General features: G+C 39.9%; 1 protein-coding gene and 1 pseudogene across 1 annotated transcript in view; both read right to left on the minus strand.

Annotated features, from left to right (window-relative positions):
* stas (Transmembrane protein stas) overlaps positions 1-22,070 on the minus strand; it is a 48,270-nt gene extending 26,200 nt beyond the window's left edge. Inside the window, exons 1-5 of the mRNA XM_080274869.1 lie at positions 22,009-22,070; positions 10,934-11,096; positions 7,885-8,013; positions 6,931-6,980; positions 1,571-1,719 (exon numbers count right to left, since the gene is read on the minus strand). Coding sequence (XP_080130995.1) covers positions 1,571-1,719; positions 6,931-6,980; positions 7,885-8,013; positions 10,934-11,094 — 489 coding nt within the window. The 5' untranslated portion in view covers positions 11,095-11,096; positions 22,009-22,070. The remainder of the gene's footprint in view (positions 1-1,570; positions 1,720-6,930; positions 6,981-7,884; positions 8,014-10,933; positions 11,097-22,008) is intronic.
* LOC145403440 (5S ribosomal RNA) lies at positions 10,650-10,766 on the minus strand (annotated as a pseudogene).
* Positions 22,071-22,364: the final 294 nt, after the last annotated feature.

The raw sequence follows: 22,364 nt of genomic DNA on the forward strand, positions 1-22,364 counted from the left end.
TAGCGACTCCGTGGCAATCGTCGTCTGGCGAACGAGTCGCGAGGGACATTTTGACTCGTTTTCCTAACGAGCGAGTCTCATCTAGCAAGTGAGCCATACCTAGCGAGTGAAAAAGTACAGGGTTGAAGACAAGAAGAAAATCATTAAACTCACAGAAGATGGCTTGAAAACATGTGAAACTGTGAGACAGTTGAATGGTCCGGAATCGAGTGTGCATAACATAAGAAGAATCAAGGACAAGGTAAATATAAGTTTGAAAGTGGCAGACGGATACTTCACATGTGCTAGTGGTTGTGGTGGTGATTGTAGTACTCAGCCCCATTGAACCTAACGACTATGAAGGGTCTGAAAGTGATGATGAGATACTACAGGAGATCAGGAGAAAGGCTGGTGCTCGAGAGGGTGGCAGTGGTGGAGAGAAGGGTGGTGATGGTGGAGAGGAGGGCAGCAATGGTGGTGGTGCCACTTACTCCCAGTAAGCATGTGCACTCCCAACTCCCAACTTTTTCTTTCAATAAACTGCATTCTGAGCATATAAAGGTAATGTTCTGATGCTTTGTAATATTAATTATAATAAATATATAAAAATGTGACTATTTAGTGGATAAAAGTAGACAAAAATAGAAAAATAGTCGAACTTTCTAAATGATTGTCTATTTTTATTTTTCGCTATATAAAGTTTGCCTCCAAACTAGCGGTTTCAAGACTAGCGAGGTTTCATCAGTCTCTTAAGATCGCTAGTTGCGAGGCCCTACTGTAAAGTGAGAATTGAAAGGATCAGTAAAGTAAGGGATGCAAAAGATCTAGGAGTGACTAAACTGGATGATCTCTCACCAGCAAAAGCATCTAAACAAGATCACTGGAATGACATATATTATAGACTGATGGCTAATATGAGAGTGGTTTTCAGCTATCTGACTGAAATGTTGAGACAGATAACTGTGTCCATGATACAACTGAAATTAGAATATGCAGCAGTGATACGGTCACCTCATTTGAAGAAGTATAAGTATGTATGAAAGCTTGAAAAGGTACAGAGGATGGTGACTTGGATGCTACCAAGTTTGAAGGAACTGTCTCACGAAGGGAGACTGAAGAAGCCACAGTTACCTACACAAAGTATGAGGAGAGAGAGAGAGAGGGCATGATTACGATGTTTAGGGGAGTTAGAAAAATGGGAAAGATGGACAAAGAAGATGTTTTTGGATGATGATGGGAGGACAAGATGACATGAATATAAAATGAAAAAGAGTAGATGCTTCAATGATTTGAAAAAATTTAGTTTCCCAACAAGAAGCATAGATATTTGAAACAGTTTGGAAGAGGAATTGGTGCAAGCAAAGCACATCCGTGTGTTCAAAAGATGATTGGATAATGTAAGATAAAGACAAGACAACACGAGCTTGGTCCAAACCCTGTATATTACAACTATGTAAATACACCTAAACACACACACACACACACACACACACACAAAATGCATGAACACACTCATGCATGAACACACAAAACCAAGACTTAACAAATTACGTGGTTTACTGTATGACCATTACCTTCCTGAACACCTTACTTTTTGTTGCCATGCTCTGGTGCGATCAGGCAGATACTTGAGCACAATGGGTCGGCCAACAAGGTAGGAGAGTAGGTAACAGAATGACGCACCCGTAGCTGAACAGAAGCAGATCAATACTAATGCCACTTCCCAGCGAAACAGAAACCCTGGAAGGAATAAAAGATGAAATACTTTACTACTGTACATGTAAAATATAAACATATCTGGATGTCACCCTCTGAATGATAAGTTAATCATCATCCTGACCGACACTACTTTTTCCACCAATGAATGAAGTGTGGTGGGACAAACATTCATTCACACACTAATTAATCCCCTGGAATCCACAGCCAACATTACAAGCCTAATCATCTGCACATATTTTTCTTTTTCAATAACTTCCTTTAACGATATACCACACCTGCCCCATTTTTGTTAAGCAGCTGGCTACCAAGTTAGCCCCTGTGAAGCTGATTCTTTATACAGTAGCTTACCTCCCAAGTTATCGTTTTACAATCAGTATAAATTGTACCTCATGTGAGGCCTGCAGTTTGGCACATGCAAATCTGCGTTGTGCCTCATATGAGGTCTGCAGCTCCGCAAGGGTTAAAAGAGGGGTGCCAAACCCTTGTTTATGTGCTTATCCATACATAATTTGTCCATTTAGCTCAATCTCCACTTAGTTCCATTGCCTCATCAACCTTCCAACTTTGCATTCTTACTCATTTCCCATATCCTCCAACAACAGTCAATTATAATTAATTATAGCTTACACCTAACTCAGAGTGTAAAGGCATATACCACACCTACCAAATAAAAAATATAAATGGCAGAGAGATATGATTGCTCCACTACTCATGAACTTTCTGCTTACAACTTTCAGAGTAATGAACTTTTCTTATTTTTTTTCTTAATGCTATAACATACTGTACAAAGCACTTTACCATATTCTATCTTTCCTGCAGAACTGTTTAATCCCTTAGTGCACACCAACGTGATTTGTGTCACAAATTGTACCATTCAAAATTGCAGTGAAAACACCTTTTAAATTTGGATCAGAACACTATCTGCATCACAAAATTACCTTTTGAAGTTAGATTTTGAGGAAGATTGTGTCACAAATCCAGGAGAAATTAGTTCTGATTAAAAAAGAGTAACTCAAAAGACAGACATACTTCAATCAATCACGAGTGCATTGTGCATGAAACAACCTGCCCCAAAACTTACAGCCATGCTCAAAACTGTCAGCAAAAGCTACAATACTTGTCAGCAGTTCATTCTTCTTATCAATTACCACTTCAGCAACTTAAAAAGCATAGGGGTACAATATTTGATCTCAGGTAAGATTGAATTTTGACTTTGGATCGTTTAAAGTTATGAACCAAGTCTCAAAACCAACTAAGTTCTTAAGCTGGGGAGCAACTGTACTTGCACCGGAGGAAAAAAAAAAAAAAAATCTTCAAGTACTCTAATGGAGGTCTCATATTTTATTTTCGCTAGAACACACATTCTGAACCAAGAAATTTGAAAGCCAGCGGTGCTTCTATTAACCTCTTCAGAGGAAGGCTTTGATCTATCTATTGCCAGATGCCTTAATCCCATACGGGGTGGCCACAAACAAATCGCCTCCATGTCGCTCTGTCCCCCGCCATTTCACTGCCCTGCTCCCAACTCACACCCCCCTCTCTCATATACCTCTCCACTCCATCCCTCATCTCATCCTTGGCCTCCCCCTCCCTCTCACTCACATACATTCTCCTCGTCAGTCTCTCATCCTCCATCCCCTCCACATGGCCAAACCACCTCAGTGTGTTCCTCCTAACGCTTCCTATCACATCCACATCCACACCACAACGCACCTTTATATCCTCATTTGTCAGCCTGTCTCTCCATGTGACTCCACAGGCTCCTCTTACATAACTCATTTCCACTGCTCTCACTCTTGACTTCTGTCCTTCCAACAACGTCCAAGCTTCACTTCCATACGTTAGAGTTGGTATCACAATACTGTCATGCAGTAACTTTTTCACTTCCATGCTCACTTTCCTGTTTCTTATCACTGCTTTCAAGGAACCAGCAACCCTTCCGCCTTGTTGTACCCTTTCAAGCACTTCACCTTCCAAACTTCCATCCTTACTCATCACACTCCCAAAGTACTCAAACATACTCACATTTTCCATCTCCTCACCATCCAACCTCACTTTACATTCACTGGTTTCACCTCTCTCAAAGACCATCACTTTACTCTTTCCTACATTCACCTTTAGATTCTGTTTCTTACACACTCTTCCAAACTCATCCACCAAACTTTGCAGCTCCCCTTCGTCTTCACTTAACAACACAGTATCATCTGCAAATAACAGTACAGGGAGTTTCCGAACACTACCCTCTCTCACTAGGGCCACTCCAACATCCACTGCCCTACCTTGTATCTATTTTACTACCCCATCCATGTACAGACTGAACAACCATGGAGACTTGACACATCCCTGTTTCAACCCAACCTTTAAAGAGAAAAATTCACTCAGTTCACTATCCACATGCACTGTAGCCTTAGCACCATCATACATACTCTTAACAGATTCAACAACTTCCCATCTACTCCATATATTCTTAATACTTTCCACAATCCTTGTCTATCCACCCTGCCATATGCTTTCTCCAAATCCATGAAGGCTGCATACAACTTCTTTCCCATCTCTAGACACTTTTCCACTAAAGATCTAAGAATGAATATCTGATCTACACAACCTCTTCCCTTCCTAAAGCCTCCCTGTTCTTCTCCAACAATTCCTCTGTTATTTCCCTAACTCTGTCAATAAGTATCCTACCATACACTTTTCCTTTTACACTAAGAAGGCAAATGCCCCTATGATTACCACACACTTCTTTTTCCCCTTTTCCTTTGTACAAATAATTATACCTGACTTTCAATCCTCCGAGACTCTACCTTCCTCCCAGGCCAATCTGCACATCTTCGACATTCATTCTACTACTATCTCTCCCCCATGCTTCAGCATTTCACCACACACTCCATCAATTCCTAGGGCTTTCCCCAGTTTGACTTTCTTCATTGCTTCCACAACTTCTATCCTACCAATTTTTTCCTGTCTTCTCACCTCCCTCCTTCTCCCACCCATTCCCCAGCCACTTATACTTGCATTACTTCCATTCTCTATGTTCAACAATTCCTTAAAGTGTTCTCTCCATCTGCTCACTTTTTCTCCCTTCTCCACTAGTAATCTACCATTTTTATCTTTCACTCCCCTACTAACTTCACTGCCACCCTGTCTTACTCTCTTCACCTCTTTCCAGAACATTTTCTCAGTCCCTTCACTTTATACTCAAATTCCTTCCAAATTCCTCATCCACTCTTTTCTTAACTCTCTCTTACTAATCTTTTCACCTCTCTCTTCCTTTCTACATATAACTGTCTCTTCCGCCTCTCAACTTCTTCCATGCCCCTATTTCTCATCCATTCATTGTATGCTTTCTTCTTTTGTGCCACAGCCTATCTCACCTCTTCATTCAACCATGCTGTTCCTTGCACCCCTTCCGTCTTCTCTTCACCCCACACACCACATCACATGCTGCACATATTTCTTCTGTGAATATCTTGCACACACCTTCCACGTCCCTCATCTGTTCCAACTCATATTTACCCAATCATCCCTCCAGTTCTCTCTTATATTCTGCCTTTTTCTCATCCTCTTGTAACCTTTCCACTCTCCTTGCAACTACTCCTTCCTCCCGTCCTTCCCTTCTTCTATTTCTCCATCTTACTTGGATCTTGATTCTGGCCACCATCAAGTAGTGGTCAGAAAATCCACTCCCCCAACCTCTATAAGCTCTTGCATCCAATACATATCTTTGCATCCTTTCATCCACACACAAATAATCAATCATTGCCTTCCTTTCATTCAGTTCACCACCCACCCTTCTCATCACTCGCCATGTATACCTGTGGATCATTCTGTGCCTGCAGTGGGCATTGGCTATCACCAACCCCCTCCCGGCACAACTGTCCACTAACGCACTGCCATTCTCATCTATCTCAGCAGGCACACCCCACTCACCAACTATTCCATCCACCTTCACATTCCCTACTTTACCATTCATATCACCAATCAAAAACACTCTCTTATTCCTTCCAAACTTTTCCATGCACACTTCCACATTTGTCCAGAACTCTTCTCTCACTCTGCTTGCACGATCTTATGTTGGCGCATACGTGCACACAATCACCCACATTTGTATTCCTACTTTCCATCTTACCCACACAATCCTTAAGCCAACTGATCCATACTCTCCTATGTTCTTCTTCCATCTGTTACTCACAACAATACACATTCCTTCTTTTGCCCACTCATTCTCACCTACTCCTGCACATACACCCCATCCATACTTCCATTTTCTCACACTCTTTCCCCTTCATTTAGTTTCAGTTACTCCACATACATCCACTTCCGCACCCTCAAGCACCTGCACAACCTCTCTCTCTCTTTCACCTCATCATTCGCACCCCTTACATTCCACATCGCGATCTGTACCATGTCCTTTGTCTGGACCTTGGTCGTCATCTTTTGGTCAAACTTTGTTCGAGGCTTCTTGTTCGTCTTTTTAGCTAGCTGTTTTCCGGGGATGGGCACTAACCCTCTGCCAACCCTTTTAGTCACCTCATATGACAAGCAGGGATACTGGGGGAGTATTCTTGAAAACCCCCCTACCCCCAGGGGAGTAGTTTTACTCGCCTTGGGAGAGACTTTTCAAACTGTACAGGTCAGATGCAGCTCCGAACTAACACTCTAATAGTATATCTCATAAGCTCAACAAAATTGTTTTGAGGTTCAAAAAATAAACCAATAAAATGCTGCAACTGATTAAAAAGCTTAAAAATACAGTACATGTAAATACTTAAAGAAATAAAGCAGGATAAATAATACATCCATTATCAAATCCAGTACTGTACTGTACTGCCCATCAGTTACATAGGATCCCATGGCTAAGCTACTCAACCCAAGCATTTACAGCAAGACGGACCAGTGTTCTTCCCTTAGTAGCATTATGTAAACCATAAACCCTCCAACTATCTCTCAGAATCAAAGCACCTTCACTCAATAGACCACCAGGCATCTAACAAAAATTGTGTAGAGACAATGGTGATCATGCATTACACTACTGCAAAGCACAACAGCCCACCTATGATCTCCAGTACACAGCACACACACCCACCTCTGGTCAGTACAAAGTACAAAGCCTCACCCCTGATCTCCGGTACACAGCACAAAGGCCTACCCCCAATCTTGTACGCAACAAAAAACTGTCTCAAAAAGGAGAGAGTACCAAAATTCAAAACTGATCAAGATTCATCAACTTACCTGAGAGAATGGAGAGAAATATTGATCCTGGCACAGCAAATGTCTGGAGGCTGAGGACAAGCTAAGGCAACAAAAAAGTCAACTGGGAGGTAATACCAAATAAATTATCAGTACAGTAATGATAACTGGAATATGGGTATGTACCGTAAGTATCTGTCATTACGAAATTTCAGCTATGAATACTCAACAGATGTCTACTTAACATATAAAGTGAGAAATAATGAACCACTTTATACAGTACTCAAGATTACATATGTATTTCAAGTATCATTCTTCATCTTGTTAAATCTGCTTTATCCATCTCACACTTCCTATATATAATTCATGGAAACAAAAATGTAAATGACAAAGAACCTGCGTGCACCAGCATACCACAATGCCCTCAGAAATTCTATTATTGTTACTGCCTTGTGAAATTCTTTTTACTGCTACCATTAAATCCACAAGTTCAGGGCAAATTCAGCTATACACACATTAACCTTTAAGCTAAATCTCTCTATCTAAACAAAATGTTCTGACTCCTGCATTACCACATTCAGGGTATATAACAACAGCCAATTTTCAGTAATTATTTATCATCCTATCCTTTCATCATTTCAAAGCCAAAAACTTTAAATAATCTGTAGTTGGTTTGTTTTCATCTGACAAAACTGGGTCAATTCCTCAACTTGAATACTAACTCATGGTTTCATGAACTTTGATGAGCCTTAGCTACAAAGTAGGACTCTCCTTGGTTGCTTGTCAAATTAATTCTCCAGTCTGACATTTAGTTATCTACTAAGCTGAAAAGGGTTGGGGGATCTTTGTCAGGATAGAACATGCACTACAGTATATATATACAGTAGTACCATAACACATACTGCACATCTGCTTTCCACTTAAAATTAACATACTTTATTTCACTTTTAACAATCCAGTAACTGCAATGCCATCAGTAAGAGTTCCAAAGGATACAAAATATAGGTGACAAAGACTGCTAATAAAACCTCAGTGTAGTAGCGGTCCTTATAGTGGGATAACACTCGTCCCAGATTTTTGGCATCCTCGATGTCTGTAGGGAGCTGCAGATACTGATATTCTTCCCTGAAGAGAAGGCATAAATTGATGACAGTTATTTAGAAAAGTAGGCAGGGTTGGTTAGGCTGGGTTAATATTTGTGGTAATCTATAAATGCTGGAATATATAATGGGAAGGCATAAAACTCTAGCTAAAGTATTACGGCTGTTCAAGTCCAACTGTTACAGATTTTTTTATGAATGGAGGACACCTGTACCCTGGTACAGTATATAGATTATCTTTTTTATTCATTTTTTTCCTTCTTGTTCTGTTTAAAAAAAAAAAAAAAAAAAAAAAAAAAAAAAGCTAATTTGTCAAGCTGATCTATGATTAGTACAATGTGATATGATACAGTAATGTTTACATGTGCTTGGTCATATAGGTACTGTACATCAAGACAGTATTCACTGCACAGATAAGTTTGTTCAGCTAATGAAAGATCTATCATTAAAAAAAAAAAAAAAAAAAAAAAAAACTATTTCCATGAACCTCTTCTACTGTATACAAGGCACCTTTTTAAGTTAAACTCAATCATATGTTTTAAGAATAAAACAAGGACCACTAAAAAAGTGCAACACCTGCAACCACCAAATGGTCTAAGTGCCAAATACTGTATATATATGACTTTGCCCTGCGACCTTGACGTATGACAAATGACTCTCAAAATCATGGTAGATGTGGTGACCATCATCCGCCCACTTGATTTAGTACTGCCTACTTCTTTCATCACTGTGCCCTGATCTCTTCCTGCTTCTTTCATCTTTCCTGCTACTTTTCTTATTAATCTTTCCACTTCAGGCAGTTGTACACAGAGTGACAGGCCTAATAGTTTCCCATAAATCATGAAACTATTTACAACACTGGATGGTAACCATATAATCAAATAATATGATAATGTGGAACCTACTGTGGTGTCTGTTAGCTGGATGGAGAGATGCTATTGTGGCATCCATCCAGGAACCAAACCTTCAGAATCTTCCCCACACCTTGCTGTGGTGAAGTTTTGTTTACCACAAAAGAACACTTGGTTCACTGCACATGACAGCTCTGCAGGGGCAACTATTTACCTCTGGCTGATGGGTCTGGTCAGACATGCAGATCAGGGTTACCCTACTATAGTCGCGGTGCAAGACTCTGAGGTTGTGATTATCGTACCCTGGCAACCTACCATTCAAAAATGCGTCTGATTTCGTATCATATTATACACGAATCATATTATTATGCACGAATATATTACACACGAATATTTTTATACACGAACATAATATACACAAATCATATGCGTCTCATATTATACACAAAATCATACGCACTTTTGAATGATAGGTTGCCAGGGCAAGATAACAACCTCAGAGGCACGCACCGCGACTATACTACTGATCACAGATACATGGGTCGAACTATGGCCTTGCTTATGAACTTGACCAATGACTGATTTTTCAAACTGAATCCTTCTGTTCTTCCCTGATCCTTCACCCTTCCACTTAGTATAATTCAAATCAGATCAAAAGTGAGCTGACCTTGTTATATAACCCTTCCCTAAGAATTTGGCCTTTGACTGACTGTGCTCAAAATCCATCCATCCATCATCCAATCTTATGTCGCCCCATGAGGAGCACTGGAACCCGGGGCCAGGCAAACTGGTCCTGACATTTAAGATGAGAGTGACCAGCTTTACTCATCCCTGAGTGGCATTATATGAGCAATAAACCCCAACCACCCCTTGGATATAAACCTGCACAGGCTCAATGCAACCGGAGCACTTTAATTACCCATTAAACCACCAGGTGCCATAATTTCATGGTGTACAGGAAACCATTTGACTTGTCACTCAGTGTAGTTACCCATAGGGAAAAGGAAGAGGAAAGAGTGAAGGACAGAAAGACAGAAGAGGAAGGAGAGAGGGAAAGGCAGACACCCAAAGCAGCACTACACTGAGTGAGTGGATGGTGGGCCAAAATCAAATTCTTTTATTCTTGTCCCATCCTCAACCCTTTCACAAAGTCTTGCCTAAATCGGATAAAAACTTTTAATGTTATCTTGCCTTCTGACACTGACCTTTGAACTACTGTTCTAAAAACAATAATAATGATAATAAAGGTTTCGTTCCTCAACCATGCCACTAAGTATGGTTAAAGCTGGACATATTTTAACAATCACATACACACGGGTCAAACTCTGACCCTGCCCTGTGACCTCTTCATTTGACTGTTCTCAATACTGAATCACTTCGATCTTGTCCTAAACTCTGTCCTTCCTCCAAGCTTGGTCAAAACATGATAAAAACTGTTAAAGCTGATTTTGCTGCATCATTGTTTGACATAGATCTGTGCCCCTGACCTCTGACTTATTGTTCTGAAATACTAACAGGTTTCCTAATAAGTTGTCCCTCAAGCCTTCTGCAGTTTGGTTAAAGTCAGGTAAAAGCTTTTTGGGTTATTTTACAACACACACAAAGGCACAATTATGTCACGCACAACATAATACCTGTCAGTACTTGCTTTGCAAACTACAGGTGTAATTAATGTTGCTGCTGTACTGAATGGTTCATTCATTCATTGCCAGACGCCATGTATCCCAAACGGGGTGGTCAAGGGCTTAGAGTTAATTGTTTTACAGGGAGGGGCACTAATCCTCCACCAACCCCACTTGACACGTAGGGATGCCAACAGCATCTGGTGTTCCCAGGCGGTCACCCATCCAAGTACTAACCAGACCCAACGTTGCTTAACTTCGCTGATCGGACGGGAAGCGGTGTACTCAACGTGGCAATGGTAAACATGTATATTTGTACAAGTAAAAACAGGCTTGGTTCTGTTCAAGTCACGTAAGGAAAATACAAGGGACAGATGGTAATAAATGTGATGTATATGAATTATGGGAACATATTTGTAGTTAACATGACAGAGTTTGATGGTGCACAATAGTGGCTGGAACTTAAACTTACTCTTCTAGTTGTGGAAAATTCTTGTAGACAAAAGTGAGTGAAAAGAGGGAAATGAGGAAGATGGCCGCTAAGCAGAGAAGTGCTTGGCGAGTGTTCATACTCGCTTCACCTGTCCCCACCACTGTTCCTTCCATGCGGCCATCACTCTTGCTCTGTGTCATCTCTGTAAGAATAAAATTTATCTTCTGTATCTATTTGTAGCCAGACATCTTAATCCCAGAGAGGGTGGCCACAAACAAATCGCTTCAATGTTAACTCAGCCTCTGCTATCAGGCTACGTTCCTTGTATCTTCAACCACTCTCATTTACGTACAGCACCTCCAGTGATAAACAGTAGACCCTCATTAGACTGCACCCTGGTATAGCAGATATTGGATTTAATGGATACCACAATGCCCACTGAACTTTCATCAGCTATAATGAACAATGTATGTTAAATGGGGTGCAATGGATCGCAATATGTTTTTTCTACCCCTTTTTACCCCAACCTGGCCTGCAATTGCCCTCTCCCATCGTTACTGCTGAGTTGTGATAACAGACTTTAGTTGTACTATACAGTACAATTTATGAAGAAGTACACTGACAAGGATGTGAAATAAGCTGCAAAAGGGAGAAATTATGGGCCAAGTTAGTGTAAAAGGGTTACAGTTTACAGTTTTAGTACAAGAATATCTTATTACAGTAATCTCTTTAAGACCTGTATCACACATTTTTTGGCTAAAAAACTTAATTATTGCACACCTGAGCTGGTTTCTGCTGAAAATGATGATGCAAAATCTGTAGTTTTTGATGGTTTTGAGGGATTCAAAGATGAGGCCCTAATTGGGGAGTTAACTCAGGAGGTGGGGACCATTAACTCTCTACCTCCTAGCCTGTGTGTGTTTCTGATAAAGTACTTACCATAAAGCACAGTATATATGTACAGTATTTAGTGGGTCTAAACTGTCATATTGGGGAAAATTTGGTTTTACAAGTCGGGTGCCCTGTACCAGTTAGGATAAATCCCACAGGTTCTGTGCTTTTGTTATCATGCATTAAGGTAGATGCAGTACCAATTACATCCGATATCCAAGGGATGACTGTATATAATGTAATGTTCATGGTACTGTACTGTGGCCTATTTATCAATGTACATTATTATCTCTTAGTTATCTTTATGATTCTGCTTTCCAAAGTACCGTATTCAATTTCCCCAAAAGCCTTTTGAACCAGCTCTTTAGATTCAAGAGTTTGTACTGTACCAGACAGATGCAAGACCATATGAGGCTTCATTAGAATGCAGCACCATGGGTAAGAAAATCCTCTGGGGGCAACTTTGAAGCACCATATATAGCTATGTTAAAGTAAACCACCCTGAGTGTTAAAATCCATAGGGAGCTAACAAGAAGCACTATTATGAGGATTCACTAGAGTGAACCAACTTGCATGTAACAATCCCCAGGTGTGGCTGACAGACCAAGCTGCTCCTAGAGATGATCCTACATCTAAAAATGTATGCAGGAAACTTGAGACTGCCGTGGAACATTGTGGAACTGATAACTGGTATTTTAAATGGAAGTACCAGGAATAATTAGAGAAAGGAAAAAGTAGAATAAAGACTTGGAAAGGCCCAAATGGTGAAACTGAAATAGCTAAATTAATATCTTCAGACCTAACACCAATTAACCTAACCTAAAATTACACTGAAACATGCCTAGGTTGGGCAAAATTATTTGCTGGTCAGGTTTAGGTTCTGTACGTCTCTCCATTATGCACTGGAGGAGGATGCAAGACAGAAGAAAGAAACGTAATAAAGGTAACACAGAAACAAAAATAACTGGAAACTCTTGCCTTATCAAAGTTACAAAAATAAAGCATGGAAATCTGACACCTCTCATACATGTAGCCTTTTTTTTTTTTTTTTTTTTCCACAATACATTACAATAAAACCTCGATAAGTCGACCCTACAGAAGGTAGAATTTCTGTTAAGTCGGACTCTAACCGAGATGTGACCTAGTGTTTATTCAAAGGGTTACATTTTAGTTTCTAATAATCCAAGTGCTACATTTTAGTTTATTATATTCCAAGTGTTACATTTTAGTTTGAATGGCTGTAAAGCGAGATAACTACAGTACTGTAAGTGCAGAACTTTATGTAACTAAGTGACTGTTGCACCCCTCCACTATGCAACCCCCTATCCTAGCCTATCCTATGACAAGCACCAAATTGTTTTCATAGTCTGCAGTACTTTTATCATCACCCAGACCTCCCTTCCCACCCTAGGCCAAGGTGAGGAGTAGCAATCAATTAAACTAAAATGTACCACTTGGAATAAACTAAAATGTTGCACTTGGAATATAAGAAACTAAAATGTAACCTTTGCATAAACACTAAGTCACACCTCGGTCAGTGTTCGACTTGCTGGAAATTCCGCCTTCTGCAGCGTCGACTTATTGAGGTTTTACTGTACAGTATAAATTGTGGGGGAAAAAAAAAAAAAAAAAAAAAGTTAGGCTACATGTGTGAGAGCTGTCAGAATTTCACCCTTTATTTTCGTAACTTCGATAAGGCAATAGTTTCCAGTTATTATTGCTTCTGTGTTACTTTTATTACATTTATTTCCACTTTCTTGCTTTATAAATGCTTCTTTAGATTAGTGTTAATAAACAAGTATGCATGCACGCATGCATGCATTGCCAGACGCCATGTATCCCAAACGGGGTGGCCAAGGGCTTAGAGTTAATTGTTTTACAGGGAGGGGCACCAATCCTCCACCAACCCCACTTGACACGTAGGGATGCCAACAGCATCTGGTGTTCCCAGGCGGTCACCCATCCAAGTACTAACCAGACCCAACGTTGCTTACCACATATAATTTGCAATTACTTGCGGGTATAGTTTTTTCGCAATTATTTCTGGTTAATCAGAAAACTGGGTAAGTCAAACTACCCTGGAGCCCCAAATAATTCAACTTATGGGTTTACTGTACAATTTTGTTTCATTTCATTTATAAAGGCTCCAACATGATTACATGCCTTGGTCTTGTCACCTAACGGCGGCTATCCATGCTGCCCGATCTCTGGCAGCCTCCCTATTAAGTTCCTTATCCCTGAGGTCACACTTAACTATTAGATCATTTTTTATTTCAATATCATTAGTGAACTCACAAGAGAGAGAAAGAGGAACTGACCAACCACGTGTATTGACTTACTTACAGCATTACCAACAATGAAAATATCATAAGTAATACTGTACTACCGTATGAACTTATCACCTCTTGGAAAGACTGAACATTTTTTTTATTTTGATCTTTTAAGTACCACTGTACCGTACCTGTACTACATTAAGTCATGGGGTGTATCACAAGTTTTATTATGAGTGAGGAGATTATGTGGCCTCAGGAAAGGAACTGAAAACTGCATGTGGAGACCGAAGATGAGTGGAAAATTTTCTTGGATACAGTCAACAGTGTAAAAGATTAATATGCTAGTATACCAAACAGACTGATCTACCCAACACAAATGAAGAATACAAATGCACCATAAGACTTTTGATGCAGTTAGGAAGAAATACAAATGTTGTAATGGATATATCAAAACATGGGATAAAAATGGAAGATGAAAACAATATAACGGTAGCTGCCGTAGCAAATGAGGCTATCAAATCCAAAGGATTTCTGGAAATATGGAAACAGTAACTTGAAAAACAGACCGGTAGTTAAAACAGCTATGGTAATTTGAAGATGAACTAAATCGTACCATTTATAAAGGCTCCAACATGCTTGCATACATCAGCTTTGGTCACCTAATGACAGTTCTCCACGCTCCATGATCTCTGGCAGCCTCCCTATTCGGCCCCTTATCCCTGAGGTCACATTGTATGACCTCATCCCTGGCCTTTTTAATTTGCCTCTCACAACAATCCCCCCAGCATTCACACTTCTCACCTTCTGCACTCAACTGTCATATTCCATTCTCTCAACATGCCCCACCCATCTCTATCTACCCCTCCCTATCACACACCAATACTTATATTTGTCTCATCTTTCATCTCAACTCTCCAATCACAGTCCTAGCCCCACCAGGCTATGAATATTGATAATAAGCCAGAAAGCCTCAACTAAAAGTGATTTTGAAAAGGTGGAGACTCTGGCCAACTTCTTTGCCAATGTGTTTACAATTAGAGAATAGTGTACCAGTGTTATCAAGAGACAGACAGTGATATTCTGGAAGACATCACTTTTACTTCAATGGATAAAAAAGTTATCTTAACTGCAAATTAACAAAGCACCAAGACCTGATTCACTGCAGCCAAGAATACCGTACTGAAAGAAGTAAAAGACCATTTAAGTGACGTACAATACATAATTTACAGAAAGCCTCTGCAAGATAGAACCCTGCACAAAGAATGGAAAACTGCAAACATTACTGCTATATAAAATGGAGGCAACAAAAAGAATCCTGTAACTACAGACCAGTAGCTGTCTTTCTTGTATGTGTTTTAAGATGCCTGAGACAATTATTAAAAATCAATTAATGTAACATACTATCTGAACAAAAAGACATTTTTAGTAACCTGCAATATGGGTTTCTAAAAGAACATTCAGCACTTCAATTTTTTTAGTATAATGGATGAATGGACAAAGGCACTGGATGATGTATATGAAATGAACATAATCTATTTGGACTTCAGTAGTCTTGGACACCATACTACACAGATGGCTGCTTAACAAGATGGAATGGTATGGAACATAGGGAAAAGCAATCAAATGGGTGCCTGCATTTTTATCAGAGGAATACCAACATATGGATGTGAATGGTTGTAACTCATCATGGATGCCAGTTCTTAGTGGAGTGCCTCAAGGCAGCATTCTGGGTCCATTGCTTTGTTTCACCTACATATATGATTTACCAGATATTACACACTTAGCAGTATATAAGCTTGCTCATGACACAAAAGTACTGTAGTATAAGGAATAATTGGGACTGCCTGTGACTGTGTGACAATCACTTCGCAGAATAACACCGACAAACTTCAGTAGCCACTGGTCTTGGAAGTGGTTGCTAGAATTTCATCCTGATAAATGTAAAATAATGACAATAGGCTACGTAGAAACAGCGAGAATGACCACGGAAAAACTTTTATGATTAACATCAGTGGTGAAAAATGGATACTGCCAAAAGGTCAAGTGGAGAACAGTTTAGGTGTGGCTGTTGATGACAAACTTAATTTTGTAAATCATGTGCACCAGAAAGTTAATATAGCTATGAAGATAACAGTTGTGACTGGAAGAACATGCAAATCATCTACTCACTTGATGTAGTGCTGCCTACTTCTTCCTTCAACTTGACTGTTGTTCTTCAGTGTCTGCCCTCCTTTCCTCCTGTTTCTCCCATCTTTCCTGTCATATTTTATGACTTCTTTCCTTTTTAGGTGGTTTACACTAAGTGACAAGCCAAATGGTTTCCTGTAAGCCAGGAAACCATTTACAATCCTGGGTGGTAACCATATAACCAACCCATACATATTCTCTATGTGTCAACAAATGGGTTGGGAGAGGGTTTGTACCCCTCCCCATAAAACCACTAACTCAAAGACAAACGGCCACCCAATACAGGACTGTGGTGTCTGGCTATAGACAGATACCATAGATAGATATATAGGCAAATTTGAATTATTAAGACCACATCTGGAGTAGGCAATGGCTGTTGGAGTTCCCTAAGAAAGAAGGAAGAAAACATGCAAAGGTCTACAAAACTAATATACTGTACCAGAATTAAAAGATTATTGTTATCAAGGTTGAAAGTATTGGATATATCTATGCTTGTGTGGCTACCACAGGAACTGTGGTGACATGATAAAAATGTGCAAAATACAGTAGAACCTCACTCTAATGAATTACTGTAACTGGGGGAAAGTTAGGTTCGTTAAAGTCGATAGCATAGTTCATTACATCCAAGGGTTCCTCCCCAAAGATGGGATTTTGGGTACATTTGAAAATATATGAGTACAACAGCTTATTCTGGTACTAAAAATGTACATTATACCCCTTTTACACTAACTTGGCCTATAATTTCACCCTTCAGCAGCTTATTTCAAATCCTTGTCATACCTCACACGTCTTCATGAATGGTAGCTACAGACTTAGCCTACCATAGTCTGCTACTACAACTCAGCAATCATGATGGGGAGAGGGCAGTTTCAAGACAGTCTGAGTAAAAGGGGTAGGAAACAAATTTATTGCTACCCACTGCACCTCTTTGTTATGGCCGACGAAAGTTTGATGAGCTTTGTGGCATTCATTGAATCCAAAATCCACTAAATCAAGGTTTATTATAGCAAACGTTTACTGCATATATTTACTGTGTAAAGATGAATGCATGATAAAAGAAGCAAAAGAATTTATTTGGTCTGGCTCACAAATGCCCAAAAGTTATACTAATGCATTCAATGATACTTTCTCATCAAACACAGAGGATCTTCTCTTCGGCATTTCTGTCGTAAATCCATATTTTTGATGTTGTCGTGATGGTCATGAAAATTACTCGTCACAGGACAGAGATCAGGATGTTGCAAAAACAACCGGTACTTTAAAATGATCTGCAATCGTGATGCCCTCTGTCAGCCCTCTTGGTTATTTCCTACTGTGTCACCCCTTACCAATCTTTCCTGAATAAACCAATGGAAGAAGCATGACTAAACCTTTATCCAACCAGCAATGACCTGACTCACACTGGCTGTGACCCCATTTGCCTGTGACAGAAAGCATGTCTTTTCAAATATGTCACCACTGTGTGAGGGTGTGCTCCTGTGCAAATGGAAATGTTAGCAAAAAACGTAGCAAGCCTTGAGATATTGCAATCACAGGGTTATTACTACTGAAGCAAAGTGTCACAAATTTAACATACAGTACAGGTATTCCAAACACACCCAGTTCACCAACCCATGTCAATTATGTTGAGGGGGAAAAGATATACAATATATAAGATCAAAACTGAAGATTCAGAGATACGCAGTCCACCAACCCAATCAAATATGCTGAGAGAGCGCAGACATACAATATATAAAATGTAATTCACATTGAAAATTCAGAGAAACTATTTACACAGAAAACTGTAGACACATGGAATAGTTTACCTTCGTATACAGTTGAAGCCCCTCCAGCTGCAAACTTTGAGAAAAAATCAGACAAATTTTGGAGCAACCATGATGTAAAATATGACATTAACCTGGACTGTGTTGGAGAAAAATATACCGGTACAGTATATATACTGCATATATATATATATATATATATATATATATATATATATATATCCCTCTACATACGCTGGCCAATTTTGGATTTTTTGTTCTTCTGGCTAAATGGGCTTAATACAGTACATCAATATAAGATCCCTTGCACTAATAAAAGTAATCACTAAAGCCAGATAGTTGGTTGAACTGAGTCAGGTTGGTAACACTCTACCTTGGAAATCTTCTAGGTTACTGTGAGAGCAGAGCAGCTGTGAGCCTGTGAACCGATTTTGGATTTTTTTTCTGACTAAATAGGCTTAATACATCAATGTAAGATCCCTGGCACTAATAAAAGTAATCACCAAAGCCAGAAAGTTGGTTGAATCAAGTCAGATTGGTGTCATTCTATCTCTGAAACCTTCAAGGTTACTGAAAGAGCAGATACGGTAGTCTTTGAGCTTGTGAACCGATTGTGTGTGTGTGTGTGTGTGTGTGTGTGTGTGTGTGTGTGTGTGTGTGTGTGTGTGTGTGTGTAAATGGGCTTAATACTTCAATATCAGGTCCCTGGCACTAATAAATGTAATCAACAAACCCAGAAAGTTGGCTGACTGAGTTAGATTGGTGCCACTCTAGCTCTGAAATCTTCAAGGTTACCGGTACTGAGAAAGCAGAACAGCTGTGAGCCTGTGAAGACTCACTCGCCTCCCATGCTCCTAAATTAGTGTTGGAAGCATAGTGGAGAAATGTCTGAAGTTAGCGAGATACAATATTACCTTCCATTTACTTCAGTTGTTTGCAATGACTTCTCAGTGCTGCAGGATGTAGATCTACATCACCAGCGTTTTTTAAGGGAACATAGATCTATGTCGCTAGCATGGTACGGGTTAAAGTAGCATTACAATCCACCAACCTAGTTGTACCTGAAGATGCTTTGGTAGATGAGGCTCTGGATCTAGATATACAGGATTACCTGTGTTCAACTACTGTCTACGCAAACCTATGTACGAAAGGTTAGGTTTAGGGGCAGTCTGGATGGTTCATATCATGGGGGGTCTTGGAGGAAGCCCCACCCCGATAGGTACCTGGTTTTTCATGAGCTTCAACTGATATTTTTCCTATGTTCATTTTTGTCAGAAATGCTGGTGATCAGCAGAAGGGGCAGAAAATGGCAAAACTGGGTATTTTCCATGAAAATGCACATAAAAAAACATTCAATACACATGGAAATGCATCAGAAAACTGGAAATCAAAACCATAATACAGGATTGTAGTAGGTGGTGGCGACCACTGTGGTAGGTGGTGGCGACCATCATCCACTCACTTGATGTTGAGCTGCCTACTTCTTCCTTAGCCTTTATCATTCTTTTTCTGTGTGCCCTCCTCTCTTCATATTTTTCCCATCTTTCCTGTCAATCCTTATTGCTTTTCTTTCTTTTACAGGTAGCTTTACATTGAGTGACAAGCCAAATGGTTTCCTGAAAGCCCAGAAACCATTTACTATGCTGGGTGGTAACCATATAACCAAACCATACATGCTCCCTATGTGTCAACAAGTGGGTTGGTGGAGGATTAGTGCCCCTCCCCATAAAACAGATAACTCAAAGTCAAATGGCCACCCCTTGCAGGATTGTGGCGTCTGGCAATAGATAGATTGATAGATAGTGTTAAACTAAGAGCATTCACCTTAATGACCTACATGGCTGGCAACCATTCTGATACAAGCTGTGTAAAACTGACAAGGTTATACAGTTTATAACTTCAATGTCCTTTTGTAAGATTTTAGAGTAACCATGGATTAAGCTAGTTTCTATCTATCTATTGCCATATGCGTTAACCCTGCTCAGGTAGACATGGGTCTGTGACTGACAGGGTTATATAATATATAATGTCAAAATTATGTCCTTTTGTAAGTTTTTAGAGTAACCATGGATTAAGCTAGTTTCTATCTATCTATCTATTGCCAGACGTCTTAACTCTGCTCAGGTAGACATGTGTCTGTGAGCCCCCCCCCCCATCCCATTTTCTAGTTCACTAACTTTTTAATACCTGGGGAGCCCTGTTCTTCTCAGTAGCTTCCTAACTTTGTGTATCCATGCCACAGGTGAGAGGTTTACTTCAAGCTCTCTCTCCATTTCCCCAGTATAAGGGTGGTTTTATATGTTAAGGGTCTGTGAGACCCATGTCTACCTGGGGTGTGGGGGGTTTTTGTTCTCTCTCATTGCAGATAAAATTGCAGTCTAGCATCCCCTCTTCACATCATGAAGCACCATCCCATACCATGCTATGGGACCACTCAAACAACCATTCAGACTTCTTTAAATTTTCTTACAGGTCAAAATGTTATTACTGTTTTTTCTAGTTTTTTTTTCTTTCAAAAATGTTAAAAATATAAAAAGACTAGAAGTTCGTTTTTTTACGTTTGTGTTGCAGAAACATTAAATATGTTACTCTGTGTTCAGTATTGGAATAAACAAAATAATAAACATGTTTCCCAAATTTTTATATTTGTGGGTCTGAGAGACCCTAGTCTACCTGCTATGCAACACGGACCGACCTCTACCTGAGGAGGGTTAATCCCATAAAGGGTGACCACAAACAAATTGCCTCCATGTCGCCACGTCCTCCACCATTTCATTGCCCTGCTCCCAGCTCACACCCCCTTCTCTCATATACCTCTCCACTCCATCCCTCCATCTCATCCTTGGCCTTTCCCTCCCTCTCCCCCCATCCACCTCACTCACATATACGCTCCTCATCATTCTCTCACTCTCCATCCTCTCCATATGGCCAAACCACCTTAATGTGTTTCTCCTAATGTTTCCTATCACATCCACACCACAATGCTCCTTCACTTCCTCAACTGTCAGTCTGTCTGTCCATGTGACTCCACATGCTCAATGCATTTACACTGCTCTCCCTCTTGACTTTTGTCCCTCCAACTAGGTCCAAGCTTCACTTCCATGAGTTAGAGTTGGTATCACAATACTGTCATGTAGTAGCTTTTTCACTTCCATGCTCACTTCCCTGTTTCTTATCACTGCTTTCAAGGAACCAGCAACCTTTCTTCCCTGTTGTACCATTTCAAGCATTTCATTCTCTAAACTTCCATCCTTACTTATCACACTACCGGTATCCAATACTTAAACGTACTTAAACGCACTCACATTTTCCATTTCCTCCTCACCCAACCTCACTGTACATGCACTGACTTCACGTCTCTCAAAGACCATCACTCTACTCTTCCCTACATTCACCTTTAGATTCCATTTCTTAAACACTTTCCCAAACTCATCCACCAAGCCTTGCAGCTCCCCTTCATCTTCACGTAACAACACAGTATCATCTGTAAACAACAGTACTGGTAGTTTCCAAACACTGCCCTCTTTCACTAGGGCCACTACAACATCCACTGCCCTGCTAGTTTACTGGCAAATAATCTACAAGTTCACCAAACATCTACCATTTGCACCAAACTTTTCATTATATGAATGTTAATTCTGTGTCATTTTGTCCAAGTATGGAATATACATGTCTATTGGTAACATATTCCCACTGCTTAAAATGTTTTTTTTTTACCCTGATGTTAAAGCCATACCGTACTCTTGAGTATATGTTTTGCTAATGCATGGCTGATGTCACTCTTCATCTAGAGTCAGTAAGCAGTTATATGCAATTTTTACAAAACGAACTACTGTATATCACATTCATTACGCCACTGCAACCCAAATAAACCTCTGACTAGTGGAAATACAGTACTGTTCTTGCTGTGTCCTTTCGCTCATTTCATCGCTCGTTTCCTTACACTTCATGCTACTAACGTATTAAGAATACTGTATAACATATGAATCTTTCAAAGTACCTTAATGCAACTCTCAGCTGCAATATAAATTAAACATTAACGATGGCACACAGATAACCTCCTTGTAAACACGAGATACAAGACTCGGCTGATGTTCCTTATTCCGTGGGGTACATTGATAAATAAACGTAGGCAGACGTGACTCTTGTACATTAATAAAAACAAAACGTCATTCAAGTAATTATTCTGAATGATTCTGTTATGCCTATTCATATACAATCTATACAAACAATTAAGTTCTTTACTTCATCATGATATTACCTCCATAGGGAACTAGAGGGAAATGACGCAAGAATGACCATTTCAGGGATGCTGAAGCCGGTATTCTCTTGCTACATAAGCTTTCTAATTTTTTT

This window comes from Coenobita brevimanus, chromosome 60 (assembly GCF_032717465.1).
Source record: "Coenobita brevimanus isolate Jiangsu-jjx chromosome 60, ASM3271746v2, whole genome shotgun sequence".
Classification (NCBI taxonomy): domain Eukaryota; kingdom Metazoa; phylum Arthropoda; class Malacostraca; order Decapoda; family Coenobitidae; genus Coenobita; species Coenobita brevimanus.